Source organism: Natrix helvetica (assembly GCF_964273705.1).
Source record: "Natrix helvetica genome assembly, chromosome: 2".
Taxonomy (NCBI): domain Eukaryota; kingdom Metazoa; phylum Chordata; class Lepidosauria; order Squamata; family Natricidae; genus Natrix; species Natrix helvetica.
In genome coordinates, this window is record NC_138552.1 from 207,531,208 (window position 1) to 207,551,494 (window position 20,287).

Sequence of the window (20,287 nt, forward strand, 5' to 3'; positions counted from 1 at the left end):
AATTCTCGCTGCATGACATCCATCCTTTCAAGATTAAAATAAATAAATAAATTGAAAGACGTAAGTTGGAAAAGCACCAGCTCTTTTTTCTTTCCCATTTTCCATTTCATTATTACCCATTATTACTTTAGGCTGTTTTCTAGATCTCTTCATTTTGCAGGACCACTTAGAAGACTGGGTGGAAAAAAAGATTTAATGTAAAAATGTTTACTTCCTCACAAAAACATGGGGAATGTTTAGGATAAATGGGTAGCTCAGATCTTACATCTACATGAAACTTAAAAGAGGCATCATTTAGCTGAGAGACAAATGCCTTTTTTTTTGCAGTGTTACTTTTAAGTAGTGGATGGGGGCCTTGAAAGAATGATATGAAGGTATAAGAGGCTTAATGCATCTGTTTTGTGTTCTTCCTCCCTCCCCCCAAAAAGTTATATCAAAAATATACAGTAGCTCCACTGCCAGACTTTAGCAGTGAGATGGAGATACTCAAAGGCAGGCTTGCAAAACATATATGGCTGCATACTACCTGACAAGTAGCTTTGTAAGGCCAACCCAATTTTTTAAAAAATTCACCCCTTCCTGGAAGGAGATGCTGCCAAGTGCTTCCAAAGCCCTCAGCCTCACTGAGATCTCCATTTCAGTGCTGCTGCTGCTTCGTAGCTACTAAACACCTGACCAGTGCAACAGATATTCCTTTGTGGCCCATAATTATTTTTCATTTATCAGTTTGGATTTTTCCCTCTGCAATTTGTGCCTTAATGAATGCACAAACTGATGGTTTGGGGGGGGGGGGGCTACACTTAGAACATGAGTTATCCAAAACAGCTATAATGCTGTAGGTGCTTGAAGAAGAGAACACTGAGTCAATGATGAAGTCTAAAATTAACAAAATATGCAAAGATTGATATAGCAAATTTAACACTTACTGGAAGACGAATTAATTTTTTGTGGTATCTTTCTACTCGGCCAAAGACCTCGTGGCAATAACGTCTTAGCTCGTCCAACTCTTCCTCAATGACAGCTGCATCTAAAGGCTCACTCTTTTCTAACAGTTGCTCACCCTGGCCAATGATTTGCTCAATTTTGTTGTTGTTCAGGGAGATCTCCTGCTGAAAAGCCTGAAACACAATGTGTAATTTATTATACAGGGTACAAGAAAAGTCAGGAGCCAGAGGTCAATCACTATAGTGTATGTCTATGGAGATTCTTAGTCATCCAGGACATGGCTGGCCCCAAGGTGCCTTTTCTTTTTCAAGAGGGAAGTTGATTTCCTGGTTTACTAGAAAGTCCAGTTGCCTCTTGGAATAAAAGCACCTTTGGGACACTATATTGCATATTTTATTAATTATTCCCCCCCCCCCAAATATCTTATGTCACATAAGTGAAGAACTGTTTAGATGAAAATGGCAACCTATGCATTAGTGTAATTTACATAATAAATTCTGTATGGAGTCTTTTTCAATGGTGCATGCTGTATATTTCTGGTATATATAACTAATAAATTGGTTTATTTTATCTCTAGCAAAGATTCCTACAGCTATTCTTCACTGAGTGGCTACATCATTTAGCAACAGTTCGCAAATACAACAGTATTTTTTTTAAAAAAAATATGTGTACTGTGTACACATAAGAAAATGTAATGCTCCTGACCACAACACAGGCTCAAGTGACTTGCATAGATGTATGAGAGAACTTTATATAAAAGTGACAGCAGCAACCAACAGCCATCGCAGTGTTTCTCTCGTTCTCTTAGCCATGTATTGACTTAGTGACTATTTAGATCCCAATTTAAAGAACAGATTGCAGTTGCTGAAAAAGGACAGGGTGCTTTGTAGATACTATACAGAATAAAAACAAAGCTGGACAGGACATTGATTATTGTTATGATGAACTGAAAATTTGCTCAATGCCTGATGCCTATATTAACATAACTATAACTATAAACATCCCATAAAACTATCAGCATGAAAAGAATAAAAGCATTTTGCAAAGCATACTTCAATAGGACAGTTTTTGGTTATGACCCCTACAGTAAGTAGTACAAAGAATGTAATTTCATATCAGGTGGCAATATTTTACGTGATTTTAGCCATTTACTAACATCATTAAGGAATCTCTCACCTAAAACTTGAAATCAAAATTTCCTTGTGTCCCAGAGAGTCTATCTCATAAGGACAATGTTACTCGCATGAAACTTAGACAAGTATTGATAGGAATTGTAGTAAATATATACTGTATATACAGCAGAGGTGGTATTCAGCAGGTTTTGACCAGTTCTGGAGAACCGGTAGTGGAAATTTTGAGTAGTTCGGAGAACCGCTAAACACTGCCTCTGACTGGCCCCACCCCATCTATTCTCTGCTTCCCGAATCCCAGCTGGTGGGGAAGAAATGGGGATTTTGCAGTAACCTTTCCCTGGAGTGGGGAGGGAATGGAGATTTTACAGTATCCTTCCCCTGCCATGCCCACTAAGCCATGCTACACCCACTGAGCCATGCTCATAAAACTGGTAGTAAAATTTTTTGAATTCTACTACTGATTTACAGTAGATATATTGTTTATTGTAAATTGTACAACTAATAGAAAAGAGTAAAATGTGTTTTAGGAATGTGTTTTATTCCTAAACAATGAACTATTTTGAGGTAGAAGACTTGAGGGGCAAACTAGTGCTTTACTTTATGATGTGACAAACAAATAGTATAAAATGGTTAGGAGGATAAGTTGCAGAGGTAAAGCAATGGGTGAGGAGAGGATTTTCATATTAAGTATAGCTTGTTTGGGCTTGTTATTATTTATTTATCAAATTTATATAGCTACCCATCTCAAAATGACTGTTGGTGGCGCTATTGTAGTATTCATACAATAACATTACTGTATGAAACCTGGCTTATTAGTGTGCGATGAATTTTAGAGCTTACTATTTTTCCTCCATAGGTATCATAACGCATAAACATTTAGCTCATGATAAAATCTGCTTTGCTTTTTATTCTTGTGGTCCTCTAGATTTGTATTTCTGTACCTTGAGTTGCTTTATCTTTGCTTGAACGTCGCACTCTGAGAAGTGTTCAATGTTGGTAAGCTGCAAGTCCATCTCTGTAAGCCAGACCAAAATGCTGTCACGTGCCGTCTCGAATTCTTCACGTTGGCCAATGAAATGCTGTAAAAAAAGGAAACGTTTCAACTGATTCAACTTTTTCACATTAGTACGTAACCTTTACACATTTAAAGCAAAATCCAAAAGATATCAATTAAAACTGCTAGTCTTAAAATTGTCCCTTCAATTGCAGAAACATTACAATAAAAATTAATGAAAATGGAGGAATACTTTAAGTCTGCGGAGGATGGAGATCACTCGTTTTTGCAAGTTGTCCCATCTCTGGTTTCCTTCGTGGACCATCGACTTGAGGCTGCCAGCAGAATCGGTGCGATTTTCCCTGGCTAAGCGGCGGTACTGTTTGTTGATCAGTTCTAGCTGAGTTAAACTTTCTTGTACTTGACGCTGAAAAGCCTACCAAAAAGAACAGCAGCAAAATAACCCATTAAACGCTGGTCCTTATAATCACTACCTTCAATTGAATTTTTTTTTTTTGCTTGTACCTGGTAACTTTTCTATTCAAAGAGAGATTATTATCCAAGCTATTACATCCTGTTTAAATCCCCTGTTACACCGGATAAAAAGATGTGAGTTTTACTTACATAAAAGTAGTGCTAAAGATTGCTACCTGAAGTATATTTTTTCCTATGCCAAAGTATATACAGTAGACAGCAATTTTCATGAGATATTAGGAACTACTTGTTATGCAGTACATGAAATCACTGTGCTATACCAACTATTATCAAACAGAACTTTTTAAAAATTCAGGTGTATATTGATACTTAGAATGAAGTAATACATGCTTCTAAAACATGATATTTGGGAAGTAGGCAACCATTTGGCAATGGCATCCCAACAAATAACTTTATACAAACATGTTTAACTGTTTCTTTATAGTCCTTTACTTTGTGACAACGTGCTAATACAATTAAAATAATGGAATGGATTTCTTACAACCTCAGAATAAAAGATAGACATAGTTTGTTAAGTCAATATGTTTGAATGCATGGAAATGTAATTCTATCACATAAAATTAGTATGTGTAAATAGACCACAATAGAGAGAGGAAACAGAGCATGCACTCAGGATCTACCAAGGAGAGATCAGGGGATTAAATGCTATTCTTGAATCACCATCTGTAACAGAACAAAATGATCTATAGGCACATTCATGGCCATCAACATTAACTCTGAGTTATTTCTGCTCCTTTTTATTAGCAATCAACATGATTAAAATGAAAATAGACATTTGTGTAGCAGGTCGCAGCCAAGGACAAAAGGGAGCTATGTAATCTGAAGCAGCAAATATCTTCCAAGGTTTCATCTCATAAATGATCAATCAACTCAATTTAAATGTCAGTGCAGAAGGGAGATAAGTGGGCAGATTAAGTAAAAAGAGAAAGGCTACAGTGGAAATTATGTGAAGAGGTCAGTTGGACAACAGCAAAAAATGTTAATAAAACAAATCCAGAAAAACAAATCCACCTGTTTGAATCAGTAAGAAAGACTACAGATTTTAAACAAGGAGGCTTATGTTGAGTCAACCATATGTGTAATTTCATCTGTTGCTAACATTTGTCCAGAGGAATGGCAGCTGTAAGATTTTCTACTGTCTTACAATGATACACTTCTATACTGATATTCTAGTGTGCTCAATTTGTACTTTTGATGAGACTTTTCAAAAAAGCAAACTCTTTCAAATGTCTATTGCATTTTACTATTCAAATAAAAACTATCTCTATTTATTTTGGAGAAATGCAAGGCTTAAATATGACAATTCTTTTGCCTTTGTAAACAACTCTGTTGTCTATAAAAAGTATCCAGAAGATAAAATTTCTGGAATGCAGCTTTTCTTGTATCAGGCACATTGAAATGTTTCTCTTTATAAACTTTTAAGTGAGTTTTGTTTTATTCACACTCACTCTATAATGTCTACTGAAGCATGTAAAAATAGTAAACAAGTTAAAAGCCAAGTAAAAATCTTTTTCAAGATGCCTGCAGCAATCACACACTTAGGGGAGCCTAAGTGGATAGCTGAAATGCATTTGGATAAAAGAAAAGGAAATGAAATACACAGAAAAAGCTCAGAGGAACAAATATTTAACACCTACTGAAATATATTTTGTTGAGTTTTATGTAGTAGAGTAAATTGCATAATTCCTCAGTAAGTAAAAGGGAAATGGAATGGAAAGTAAGGCATGTTTTTGTCCAATAAATTGATTGACTCATTCATATAAATGGACCTTTGAGTATTAGCAAGAGTAAGTCTGACTTAAACATGATGGCAATGGTTTGAAATTATTACAATGGTAAGAAAAAGAAAGGACGAGTGTTTCAATTTTTTTTTAAAAAAGCAATAAAATATAAAAAGGGCATTTTTGTATTTTGTAAGGATGAGTTCAAGCCTAGGCCATTAGCTTTACTCTGAAACAAAAACAGGATGTATTCATCTGTACAAATTTTATAATTTGGATAGTAATATCATGTCTTTTATCTCATTTTGCTATATTTTGTCTTTCTGGTGGTCATAATTATATTTTCCATTACATCCATAAACTTTGGCGGATGCAGTTACCACTTCCTTTGTTCTCCTCTGACTCAACTGAAAGAAAGGAAGAGATGGGAAAAGTGGCATTATATTTCTTCCTGGACAGAATGAGCCAGAAAGGAAACTGAAGCAAATCAAACCAAACAATAGCCCAACAATAAGAAACCACAGGTAGCTTATCCTTGCTAGAAAAGAGCAATATGCTGTTCCATTGGGATAACATCATTGCCTTGTGAAAGTCAATTGTATCATTTGTAGACAGGAGCCATTGGGCATAAGGCAGCTAAATTATTGCAGACTATGGCTTTACAATGACCAATGCATATCAATCAAGTGTGCTGATTCGTTTTAATTATAGTTTAGGGCAGGACAAACAATCTGTGATCTATTTTTGCAGCTTCAAAGTCCTTTGTTCCAAGTCCTAAGGTAGAAATTGATCTTTCACTAACATAAAATGAGTAGAATTATACTAATAAGGTTGAATAAATTTGCTTCTGTGACAGCATCAGAACAGATTATATTTCAAACAGATAAAAATCACCTCAAACTTCTTCAGTTCTTCTTTAGCAACTGTATATAATACACCGGAAGAACTAGGAAAAGCAGCCATCCTTTCAGAAATTTTCAACCAATCTTCAAAGCGAGAATAATCATCCAAAAACTTCTGCCACAGTCTCCAAGTCTCTTCAATTCTGAAACAAAGATAAAAATAGGAGAGGCTGAATTTCACCTTAAAATTATTTGATATCTCATCTAATTACCAACTGTAATAAAGAAATCATGTAACCTATTCGAACATGCCCAAGAAGACAAATAGTGTATTGAACAATACTGGCTTTTAATGAAGCTTGACAGTCGTTTTAACAAGAATTATTTTTAACAAGAAACATAATTCATTGGCTGAATCCAGCTTGAACTGGATTTATTTATTTATTTAGAGTATTGCATGCCATACATGGACTAGCAATATAAATTAACATTTCAACTAGATTAGTGGAACCCAATAAAATATAAATGTCAAAAAGATCTATGTTCAAATATTAATGTCTAAGTCATCTAACCATTGAAGCACAACATTCTTTATATTGAAAAAAATCAGATAGTGGAGCAGCTTTCAGCCGGTAATGATGTGATCTACAGTTCAACATGAGACCCTCCCCTCCCCACAGACAGTGAGGGGAGGATACTATGCCCCATGTATATAGAGATTCTTGGCAGACACCATATGAGGTGCGAATCCTATTCAGGATTGTCCATTGCTGATGTGGTAGTTCAGAGCCTGGCACCTTTTTTTGTGGGGTCATTTATATGTCTTCTATGTCTGCATGTTCAGCCACCCATTTGGCTTTCCACTGGGGATCAATGTTAAAATTATTGGGCAGACATTGTGGACATGCCAAGGGGGGGATCGAGCTGGAATAAAGTAGTTCCTCTTAAACGTTTGCAAATCCTTATTAGAAATTATGGAATTATTTTGAATTTTTCAACACTGCATTGTAAAGAGCTGAAAAGAAAAGGACTGCGCAACTACAGCTATTTAAATTAAGAAGTTTAAAAACATACAAACATACAATTGCTGCATTAACAAATAACTGCATCTATGTGCCTTGCCTTGAAAATAGATCATATCAGCAAGCAGAACATTGAACTGTTTAGATAAATTTTAACTCTTACTGCAGAATCTCTATGTGATGACGTTTGGTCCATATGAAAGTCACATGCTGCTCTATGTAGCTTATATCCCTTAACCTATGTAACTTATATCCATTAACAGATGTTTAATTTAAGAATTGCCTAGATTTCATTCCATTCTAAGAAATCTGGAGAATCATCTAAAGTTTCACCAAATTCTTACTTGAGTCGCCTTTCCATTGACATGGCACAAATATTCCGCCATCTTCGATCCAAGTTCCTTGTGGCTTGCTGAATGGAATCACATTCTGTTTCAGTAGCACAAGCATCACAATCATGGAGAAGAACTTCACAGAGATTGAGGACAGATGCAACCCCAGTGCTATGCTTCTCTATGTCTCTTTGAAGTTCCTGTAAGTCCATAGATAAACTTGTGAATGCCTTAGGCAAAACTGAAGTTAATTAATACTGCATGCTCTATAAACAAGCCAGGCAAAACTGAAATACAAATGAAGGAAAATAAGAAACTAAGCTACCTAGTGGCTAATAAAAATCCCAAATTGTTCCATAAAAAAAGAATCGAGATTTTTGACTTATATTCCAAGTGGATATACTTAAAAATAAGGACTACTGAAATCATGCACAAATAGACACACACACACACACACACATACACACACACACACACAGAGAGGGGTTGAGTGGGGAGACAGAGACCAATCATTCCAACACTTCTATTTTTCTAATCAGTTGGCTTATTTATTAAACATAATAAGATAAAAAGATTGCATAGATGGTCTGAATACATATTGCTATTCATATTTCTTTGTTAAAAACATTTTGTTCTATCATGCTACAAATATACTAACTGAAATCCATTAAGCATTATTGCCACATATATTTCGGTAATTTCGAAGAGTCTAATATTAATACCACTATCTATCTCTTGGTAACAATTTTCTAACTGTATTTTTGGGTTCCATTCATGGTTGATGTTGACTTTTAAAACCCTGAATGGGATGAGCGAACAGGGTTTCAAGGAGTATACTTTCTTTATGACATCCATTCCCAAACAGCCGTGACTGGGATGATGGGATTAGTAAATAAATGTTGTGTAACTAGAGGTAGGGCTTTACTATTAAGCTCTTTCTCATATTGCATTTCTTCAAATTGTGTGCTGTTAACTCCACATTTTGTCATGTTTACAACCATATGCTTTATTTATTTTGCATCACTGAATCAGGTGGAGCAACAAACAGGAAAAAAATTAAATAATTTCTTTTGTTTATGAAAACATAGTAACTGGAGTATGTGAACACGGAGTGAGAAGTGTTCATGCAATGGCTCTTTCAAAAATGTCAAGAATGTTGCTATGTACTTGATATTCCAGAATGGTATAGGTATCCTTGGTACAAGAACAAATTTGGAATTGCAAGAGCTTAGTGGACACATTACTCCATGACTACATCAATTCACCAAGATTATCTGTCAATGACCGTTTCTTTGAATCTTTGTAAGTTCATTCTCATGTCAGCAGTGATCGTGTCTAACCATCTTATCGAGATATTTAAGGTGATTGGACAGTTTTGCTTCATATTTTAATTAACTCTTCTTTGTTCCTTCTTTTCCAGTAGAACTTTGCCTTGTCTATTATCATGCTTATCTTGGCAGGAAAGATTCCCCGGATTTCTGTAATTACTTTAAAGGAATGTACTGTTCTTTTTATTTGGTTGTCATCTTCATTTTCTTTACCTTGCTTGTGTAAATAGATTTCCTTGACTCTTTTTGGTCGTGGAAGAGTTTTAGTTTCAGGAATTTTCTTTTCTATGTCTTTTGCTTTCTGCCTTTCTTAGTCAACATCTATCAATAGGCATTTTGTCTTCTTATGAACATTGCATTCTGTAATACTTTTGTTTACTTCATTTAATGATTTGAGTGAATTTCAATCTAGAATTCTTCAGACATACACTTCATCAATGGCATTTCAGTTCTCTATCTTTACAACAACAACAGCAGATGGAATATTACTGAAATTGCATCACATGGTTTATTAAGCTGAAATTTTACAAGCAGTTCAGGACCAAACTTCAGTTAGCATTAGGTCTTGTTTTTGTTGATTGAACAGAGCTACACACACTTGGTTGAGATCATACAGTCTATTTGATTTTAGTGTTGTTTATCCACCAATGCCTATGTGTAGAATTGCATTTTAGAGTTGCTTGAAAAACAGATTTGCTACAATATTATGATTAAATTTGTTACAGCTACGGTATTTGCCTGTCTCCTACTTCATCTGTATACGAAGATAAAATGTTTCCAGTATTCCAGGTTCAAACTTTGAATTTTTATTTCAGTTTAGTCTTGCAGTCATCTATAATGAATATGATATATGTTGCTGGTTTTTTAATCAATGCAAATCATGCTAGAACTGTTCAATTTCCATTTCCTTGAATCCCTATGATACCGATTGTCTTGTCCTGCACGTCAAATGAGATTATTTTATCATTTACTGGAGTGTTAGTGGAGGTAGTGCTTTACTATTAAGCTCTTTGTCATATTGTAATTTCTTCAAATTGTGTGCAGTTAACTCACATTTTGTCATATTTCCAACCATATTATTTGTGTAACCATAAAATGCTGGGAAAGGTGGAAGGAAAAAGAAACAGAGGACAATCACAGCAATGCAATAGACTCAGTCTAGCGCCAGCAGAAGAGGAGGTTAGGGACAGATTATAATGGAGAACATCTATCAATGTAGTTGCTAAGAATCAACACCAACTTGATGGCCCTTAAACAATCAATCGACTGATAAATTATTTTAACATCATTTGTTTATAAAGTGGCTCTGCTATGTCTTATATAATTTTCTTTTCTTTGCTATGAAATCATCCATCCAGTTTGCTAATTCCCAGAAGGTCGGTGTCCACTCTTGACACAGCCATTGTGATAATATCAAGGCTCACTTGATTCATTGCTTTGACATTCCATGTTCAACTGTTTTTAGCATGAAATTTTCATTTTGCTTTTGCCTGTGAGCGAATCAGCAATGGTGAAATCTTTTCACCTTTAATCCAGATGTGTCGTGCGCATATGTGTTATGTCTATTTGGCCTCTGCTTTCCCTAGCAACTGTTTGAATACCTTCTTGCTTGGGGGCTTGGTTTTCTAGTTTTCATTTTTCTAGATTTATTGAAATAACTGACATTTCCTTCTCCAATGGATACTATTTAGTCCAATATTTCATCAGGAATAATTGCTTGGAAAAATTCCTTCCTGGCTGTATAGCTTATAGGTTATTGATAAAGGGGGTGTGGGGATGGTGACAAGAAGCCAGAAGACAAAAGATGTTTGAGAGAAAAAAACAGCAACTATTTTACTGGCTATTTCAGAGTGATAAAAATTAAGTTTACAATTGTGAGAAATTGTGGATATCCGCAAGGGGCAAAATAATTCAGGAGCAAACTCACTAAGAGGCGAGAGCCACATTTGGGGGGGATGGACCCTCTACCTTAATTAGTTTGTAATAAATCACTTGGAACAGTTTTCAATAATGTATTTTTATTTTACAGCATTAAAAATAATGCTGTTGAAGTCTACTTCATTCATGCCCTCTGACTTTGCCAGCAATGTGAGATTTAACTACAGTTGTAAAACCTGGAAATGCACTGAATATAATTCTATTCAGAATTACTTCATCTAATGAAGTAGTCTTCATTAGAGACTAGTCTTTGAACAGCACTAATTGAAATACATTTGCATTTCAATGTGATTTAATGAAGAACTGGGTTTAGATGTATTGCCTTATATATAACTTGATTTCTTCCATTTGGAACAGAAGTCAAATTAAGACAGCAAGAAGTTAAAGACAACTAATAATTATAATTTGTTCTGAAAAATGAAGACATTTAGCACCACATAGAGGAAAAAAAGAAGCAATGCAGATTCCTAGCTAGACTGGTGATCCATTGTTCAAAAGTTACACTACACAAAGTACCTGTTCTTCTGCATACTTTTTCCTTGATTTCCCAATTGCAGATTCCAATAAATTAATTCTGAGGCATAGGAAACATAGAAATATTTTTTTAATCCCCCAACTCTATGTACAAATTCTGTTCAACTAAGCTTTGTTTTTAAAATACAAAACTATCTCTACTGGGGCAGAAGCGTGAGCTAATGTGCTTCAATATATGGCAAAGAACCCTCATGATATCTGGATTCTATGCCTATGCCTGCCTGGCATCTAGATTGATCAAGTCTGAATATCAAATATACTGAATATAGTTTAACAACCATATTCTAAGAAATATTTACAACAAGATTTTCTTTGGAAAGAATTTTGTGTGATGAATAAAGGTGTGTGTACTCTTTAACATCTTCATCAATGATTTGGATGAGGGAATAAATGGGGAAATCATCAAATTTGCAGATGACACCAAGCTGGCAGGAATAGCCAACACTCCAGAAGATAGGCTAAAGATACAGAAGGATCTTGACAAACTTGAACATTGGACACTATCTAATAAAATGAAATTCAATGGTGAAAAGAGTAAGGTTCTACATTTAGGCAACAAAAACGAAATGTACAGATACAGTATAGGTGGTACCTTGCTCAACAGCAGTAACTGTGAAAGGGACCTTGGAGTCCTAGTGGACAACCATTTAAATATGAACCAGCAGTGTGCAGCAGCTGCCAAAAAAGACAACACAGTTCTAGGCTGCATAAACAGAGGGATAGAATCAAGATCACATGAAGTGTTAATACCACTTTATAATGCCTTGGTAAGGCCACACTTGGAATACAGCATTCATTTTTGGTCACCACGATGTAGAAAAGATGTGGAGACTCTAGAAAGAGTGCAGAGAAGGGCAACAAAGATGATTAGGGGACTGGAGACTAAAACATATGAAGAACGGTTGCAGGAACTGGGTTTGTTTAGTTTAATAGAAAGAAGGACTAGGGGAGACATGATAGCAGTGTTCCAATATCTCAGGGGTTGCCACAAAGAAGAGGGAGTCAAACTATTTTCCAAGGGACCTGAGGGTAGAACAAGAAGCAATGGGTGGAAACTAATCAAGGAGAGAAGCAACTTAGAACTGAGGAGAAATTTCCTGACAGTTAGAACAATTAATCAGTGGAACAGCTTGCCTCCAGAAGTTGTGAATGCCCCAACACTGGAAGTCTTTAAGAAGATGTTGGATAGCCATTTGTCTGAAATGTATAGGGTTTCCTGCCTAGGCAGGGGGTTGGACTAGAAGACCTTCAAGATCCCTTCCAACTCTGCTATTGTATTGTATTGTAAGTTTCTTGGCAAGATTTCAGAGTTTGTCTGTTTCCAAGGGCTGAAAGAGAATGACTGGCCCAAGGATACCTAAATGGTTTCATACCTAAGGCATGGACTAGATCTCACAATCTGCTGGTTTCTAGTCTGATATCCTAACCCATTGAGAGCTGCATCAGGGTTGTATTTGATCTTGGGGTGTGTGTGTGTGGTCAGGAGGGGTTGTGGCCAGCTTGTTGTCACTTGTGTTGGGGGTTTTCTGTGGTAGCCTTAGCGCACTGCTAGTGAAAACAGGCTTTTAGGCTCCATTTTTGGCAGCTATGGCATCCTGCAACCCTCTGCCAGTGAAAATGGAGCTCAGGAGACTTGCCTGTGGCCCTCCCAAGCTCCATTTTCACTGGCAGAGACACCGTAGACCAGTCCTTTGCTGTTTCCAGGGTGGCCCCACGCGTCAAATCTAAGCATCCCCTGAGGCGGATCTGGCTCCCGGGTCTTGACCACTTTACCACTTGTCATTATGAATAAACATAACAAATACATGTTCATTACATCAACCAGTGTAATCCAGGTGGTCCATCTACATTTTGGGTCAAATCCAGAGGTGGTATTTTGCCAGTTTGGACCAATTTGCCTGAACCGGTAGCGGAAATCATGGGTGGCCCCACCCACCCAACCCCGGCTCAATGGCATCCCATTTAGGCACTTTTTTTAGCCAAAGCACATGTGCGGAAGTCTGAGTGCATGCGTGGATGTGGCATGGGCAAGCGAAGCAAGCGCTTACATTTGTGAACCGGTAGGGAAGGTAAGTGAATATCACTCCTGGTCAAATCACAATTGATTGTAAACACATGATTTAAATGTTGCTTTCAGGGAATTTTTTGAATGCTATATGTGCAGCTATAAATTTACCAAATAATCATACAAAATATCTCTGTTTCAGTTTCTGATCATTCCTGCCGTGCAGCATGATCTAATACACATTATACTCAGAAGGAAATTACTATTGTGTAACTGGATCAATAAACCAAAACTTTAGAAAAAGCTTTCAAAATTTGCTAATTTTAAAATAACTGTATTCCTAATTGTATAACATGATAAACAAACCAAGATGGAGCCATTGTAGTGATGTCTGCAAACAAGCAGGACCAGAAAATCTGACATTGTGCCTCTTGTTTATTATCTATTGGCATGACAAGATTGTACACAGTTCTAAATTATTATTGTGAACGCTGACTCACTTTAATTGGTAATTAAAAATCAAATGAGGGGCTTTTCTTTAGTCAATTCTATCTGTTTATGCATACCAAGTATGTAAAAATGGGGAAGTAAAAATATTTCCAATTTCTTTTTTAAAGTAGTCCTAATAGGTTTCATATCATAGCACCATATGCTTCTGGAAATGCTAGTTCTTGTTATCTTACAATGTCCACTCTTATGTATCATGTGAATTTGCTAGGTGATCAGTGGGAATGAGAGCAATGGAGGCTGCCAAAAGGATTCTGGGTATTCCAAGCTAAGGAATATTTGCTTAAAGTCCAATTGGCCGTACATATGCAAGAAATGCATTTGTATTCTTGGGTGGATAAGCGTCTCTAGTTGGTTAAGAACTAGGGGAAAGGAGAAAAGGAATAAATAGCTGAATGTATCCTTTTGCATAATGAACAAAAAACAATGTTTCTCAACCTTGGCCACTTTAAGATGGATGGACTTCAACTTCCAGAATTCCCCAGCCAGCATGGCTGGCTGAGGAATTCTGGTATAGAAGTTCAACCATCTTAAAATGGCCAAGGTTGAGAATCTCTGAACAAAAATATGCAAGAGAGGGGCAAAATTATGTAGCGGTGAGTTGAGATTCTACATATTTGAAAGTGGAAAATAATAGTCTTAATCAGGGGTGTCAAACTCAAGGCCCGTGGGACATATCCAGCCCACAGGATGCTTAGATGTGGCCCATGGTGCCGCCCTGGAAACAGTGAAGGATTGGTCCATGGTGCCAGTGAAAATGGAGATCAGGGGAGATGCAGGTTCCCCCCCATCTAATAATAATAATAATAATAATAATAATAATAATAATAATAATAATAATAATAATAATAATAATAATAATAAATATTTATTTCTTAGCCGCACCCTCTCCCGAAGGACTCGGGGCAGCGTACAACAAAACATATGAAATAAATATATAGACAAGACATACATATTACAAAAACATATACCAAGACATGTACAAGGAGGAGGTCGGCTAATGAATAAAAACAATAAAATACAATGTTTAGAAACCCCTAAGTAATTGAATGCAATTAAAATACCCAAATAAAAACCCGTCAGGAGCGATATAGTTAGATCAAAGTTGAGCCAGGCCAGCTACTTGGAATAGGTGGGTCTTGAGCTTTATACGAAAGGAGCGGAGGTCAGAGGTATTCCTAATATCCGGAGGGAGGTCATATCCGGAGGGAGGTAATCTGAGCTCCATTTTTGCTGGCAGAGGGCTGCAGGAGGCCACTGTGGCCGAAAATGGATGTTGAGCTGACCACGGACCCTGGTGAAACATACCCGGCCTCCCAAGGTCAAACACATGCCGCCATCAATGAAATTGAATTTGACACCTCTGCCCTAAATCAATTAAGAATGGGGTCAATCTCTTTGAAGGAAGAAGAGTCTATGAAGACAGTTTATGAACTTCTCTTTGAGGACATGCAAATTGAAACTCAAGATTCAAATAATTTCAAAGCTTCAAATCTGAGTCCTGAATTATGAGCACAGCACCCAACAGATTGGCTTCTTCCTGGCATTTTCATATGATCACAATGAATCTTATAGCACAGTATTGACTTTCAGGAATAATTGCTAATGTGAATGATTCAGGTCTATAGAGTTACTAGACAAGAGACTGAAGTCTATGGCTGGTATTCATTATTAGTTTTGTTCCTCAATTATATACTACCAGTAACAAGTCACCTACAGCTATATAAGTCATTTCAACGGGTGTATATTCCTTTAGTAATATTTGTTACACACACTCTTAGCATGTTAATCTGCTAGCTTCAAGCTAAATTTATGTTCATTCTGACTAGCTGACACTTTATATCGTGGAGATTTAAAATTTAAGTACTGTTTCTAATTGATCTTTGTTTTAATGTTGCAGTGATACTCTGGAAAAAGGCCTAAAATTCAATTAATGATCATTCATTGCTTCTTTTGTGAAATATTGCTATCAAGACTAAGTACTTGGGTATACTGGCTGAAGTAAAACATCTTAAAATATTCTTTAGTAGCAGTTTCACACAGTCCTTTCCAAACTAACCAACACTAAACTCCAAAATGTTGCAATAAATATCTATCAATTATTTGACCCTAAGGCAAATACAAGACATTGCTCAAGAAGATAATTAAACTAAGAGCTTAACTGTTAAAAATGCCCCCAGTGTAAAAAAGATTGAGAAGGATATCAAATATTTGTGGCAGGAATTAATTGTCATAACAGTTGAAGCAACCTGTCTATCAGAGGTATTAGTGAAAGGCTGAGAATGGCAACCTGATGGATTACACAGTAAGAAGATTTAACAATTTCCTCCAGAATCACGCTTTTCTGAAAATGACATAGTACATGCATACCGAATTTGAAATACCAAGCTTGGGAAGCTGAATAAACCAAGGAATATTATAATTAAACTTCTTAGTGAATAAAAATTCTTTGAGGCAAAATTTATTTCTTACAGTTCATATTTGTCCATTAGAGACAAAACATTAGAGACATTCATAGAGACAACATTATTTTGTCACAAGCTGGAAGAGGAATTTAACTGGGGAAAACATATTTTTTGTTTTATCAAGGTATTAGCAGAACTGCCTTAAAACATGACATTTAAGCTTCTTACAGGACTGCTGATAAAAAATGGGAACTCAGTATAAATGGGAATTTCCATTTAAAGATAATAGATTGAAACAATTTATATTATTCTGGCTATGAATGAAACTGGCTGAGTTGAAAAAGATTCTCTCTGATGGTACTTGGACAAGGAATAACCTTGGAGATGAAGCCAAGGAGAAACAGCTGCAAAATGAAGCTCCCTGGGAGAGCATTCGGACACAAATATGAGCAAATGAACCCTTTAGACTAAAAGTTCTTATATGGTATTAAAATATTAGCTCAGATTAGAATTAAGATAAAAATGGGTGAGATAAAACTTCTTTAGGAAGAGGGATACAGAAAATTAATATAAGAAAGCACATAAAAATAAAACTATAAGTAAGTCCAATTGTGTCTGACTTTAGGGGGTGGTGCTCATCTCCCTTTCTTATCCAAGGAAGCCAGTGTTATCTGAAGACATTTCTGTGGTCATGTGGCCAACATGATTATATACCAAAGCACATGGATTGCTGTTATCTTCCCATTGAAGTGGTACCTATTTATCTATTTGTATTTGCATGCTTTCAAACTGCTAGGTGGGTAGGAGCTAGAGCAAGAATGGGAGCTTACTCCATCGCACAGCACTCGGATCTCAAACCCAGGCTGTCAGCTTTCATCATCTTTAAATGAATTAATTGACTGAGAAAGGCATGACAGAGTAGGGGAAAAAATCCCTGTTAGATCAAGAAGGGGCTCAAAAATGATTCTTATGAAACTGTAGATTTGTTGGTCTGCAATTGAATGCAGGAGGAGAGGGAGGACAGGGAGGGAAATGATTTGAGCTAAGGACTATATGTCAAGGCTAGGAATGTAACAGAACAGAATGGAGTGGGAAGGGACCTTGGAGGTCTTCTAGACCAGCTCCCTGCTCAAGCAGTAGAACCTATACTATTTCAGATAAGTGGTGGTCTAGAAGGGAAAAGCAGAAAGGTGAAATGTTGTTACTGGTGCAGGCAACAAAATATTTATATTTTTAAGCCAGAATAATTTGTTTTATACGACAGAAGGTAAAATAAATGATATTTTATGATATATGTAAATGTTAGAGGTTTGAATGATACAATGCAAGAATTTTACTCCTTGAACATTTTTTTTCAAAAGAAATAATGTTAACTAAATTTTGCTGTAAGATGGGAAGCAGTGAAAGTTGTGATACGAGGGGAATTGCCTTATACAGAGAAGTCAAATTTAAGAGGAAAAAATCTTTATCAAATTAAATTTAAAAATGAAAGATTTGTTAGCAAAACATAATAAATCAGATTTCTCAAAGGTCTATAAACAGCTAGAATGGAAAAGAACCGAATTAGGCATTCTAGAAGTTGATAAAATTTTAAAAGAGCCTCTATTTTCAAAGCTATAACATTTTAAATTTGATAGGGAGTACTCTAGAAAGTAAGTTTAATCTCACATTTTTCAACATTCTTTAGACAGCGTGGAAGTAGAAATTTAATTAATTAATTAGCAAAACAATTTAGGAATATGTGACTTGTGAAATCAATACAAGATTTTAAAAGTCAAATGATTAGTAATATTAGATCCTAACAGTCCTTAAAGAATCATGTACTTCTAGAAATCTAACATCAAAAGATATTAAGAATTAGATAAACTAGAATTCCCTGTTTCAACACAATACATTTGATAGCTAGATTCATTATTAATCTAAATGTAAATCTATACTTCATTTAAAGCTAGGAAAATATTCTCAGGGTATTACTTCATATACCCCTATTTCATTATTAAACACAAATTATAAATTATACTTAAAATTATTGATGAAGCATCTTAAATTAATTATAGGCACAATCATCCAAATTCCCTGGATATATCTAGCTCTATCAGATGCTAAATATATTTCATTTCTGAAAAAAAAATCTCTAATCATATGTTTTCTAGATGTATGGAAAGCCTTTATTTACATAGGATTATTTGAGAGTATAAACAAAAATCAATTCTGAACACTTAAATGAGTACGGTAGATTTTATTTACTGTACTTTCTGGAGTATAAGACACACCTTTTCTCCTCAAAAAAGAGGCTAAAAATCCAGTGAACTGAATACAGCATTTTTTGCCTCCCAAAACCCCACCCTCTTCACCAAAATGGCCATGCATAGCCTTTAGGATGCTTCCAGAGTGCTCTTGGGGGCTGGGGAGGGCAGAAATGAGCGAAAAATTGGCTGTTTTTTGCTCGTTTTTGGCCTCCGCAGGAGTACTCTATAAGTCTCCTAAAGGCTATTCATGCCCTTTAAAAAAAAACGGACCTGTTTTTGCGAAAAACAGGCTGTTTTGGGGAGGTCTGCAGAGTGCAAAACCTTTTTTAAAAAATTTGCCTCTTCAAAATCTTGGTGTGTCTTATACTCTGGTGCGTCTTATACTCCAAAAAATATGGTATGTATTACACAAATGTATATAGCCTCCCAACTCCTTTGCATAAAACACCCATAACTTATAACATTAACTATATAGCCAATGAAAGAAATACTGCTGTAGAAGAGCAGAAGGATGGAGTTAAGTGTGTCATTAACTTAGAGTTGTTATGTTCCCACAAATGGGCCAAGTCCAACCCCTCTTGAATTCAATTAACCCTTATCTGTCACAATTTAGTGCCATGTTTCCCTGAAAATAAGACCTGTCTTATTTTTTTGGGGGGGGGGGGCAAAATAAGCACTAGGACTTATTTTCGAGGAAACATGATTTCAGGGTGATCAGTCCAGCTGGCCACTCCACCCACCAGTGCCACAACAACCAGCAAACATGCAGGGACTGATGGTATCCAGCAGCAGCTGCAGCCCACCGGTCCCTTGGTCAACACACTCTGGGGCTGTGCAGAGCAGAAGACATGGAGCGGAAGGCAGGTGATCCCTACACATGGAACAGGCTGCAGGCAAGCTGAGAGATGTGAATATGAGTCCCCTGCAGCCGCCCCCCCCCCACTCCTCCCAACTGCTGCTCTCCTTTCCAATGACCCGTGTGGTGCATCTGGATCGCCTCTCTCCCCCACATGCCTCTGTCTCTGTCTGTTGCCGGTGTCACTGCATGAAGATGAGCCTCCTGCAGCTGCCTGCTGCTCTGGCCCACCAACGCTCAGCTTTTCTGTGGCCCACACGGCACATCCAGATTGCCTGCCTTTCCCCTGCCTCTGCTTCCGCCTACTGCTTGCACAGGTACTTAACGCATCTATGCTGTGCGGGCTGCAGTTACTGCCAGACACTGTCAGCTCACACATGCTCACCGCCTCCTATGCTGGCAATATCCACTCTCTTCACTAGGGCTTATTTTAGGGTAAGGCTTATATTAGTGCACACATAAAAACAGGCTGGGGCTTATTTTGGGGATGGCTTATATTTTTGGGGAAACACAATCAATCTTTTGAACTGCAACTTAATATATGGTCCTGATTGTTTGCACCTGACAAATGCTTAGCTTAAGAATACATTTCCAAGCACCTCATTTAGCACATGTTATTCTTTTCATAAGATCCAACAAAGCAGTGGATATAGATGGAAAATATTCTGTTCTTGGGTAGGGATTTAAATCAGTTATTTTTGATTTTATACAAGTATTGTATAAATATTAGAATATTAGACTTATGGATTACTCTCTTAACTTCACCAACAATATACCCAAATTTGTGTAGGTAGTTGAAATCTACATGGAAAATAATAAAAACAACAATAACGTAGAAACAGCCAAAGGGAGGAAGAATAATTTGTCCTTCCCAAATACAACATTCATTTTCAACTCAACGACTTATAAAGTTGTGAAATACTAACACGAAAATTTCATTTGTATAAAAGGCAGTTAACAATGGCTCATATTTCACTTCCA

General features: G+C 36.5%; 1 protein-coding gene across 1 annotated transcript in view; it reads right to left on the bottom strand.

Annotated features, from left to right (window-relative positions):
• SYNE1 (spectrin repeat containing nuclear envelope protein 1) overlaps nt 1-20,287 on the bottom strand; it is a 325,193-nt gene that overhangs the window by 26,798 nt on the left and 278,108 nt on the right. The window contains exons 129-134 of the mRNA XM_081943908.1: nt 11,267-11,324; nt 7,497-7,714; nt 6,183-6,333; nt 3,326-3,508; nt 3,020-3,157; nt 927-1,118 (exon numbers count right to left, since the gene is read on the bottom strand). Of these exons, the coding sequence (XP_081800034.1) occupies nt 927-1,118; nt 3,020-3,157; nt 3,326-3,508; nt 6,183-6,333; nt 7,497-7,714; nt 11,267-11,324 (940 nt within the window). The remainder of the gene's footprint in view (nt 1-926; nt 1,119-3,019; nt 3,158-3,325; nt 3,509-6,182; nt 6,334-7,496; nt 7,715-11,266; nt 11,325-20,287) is intronic.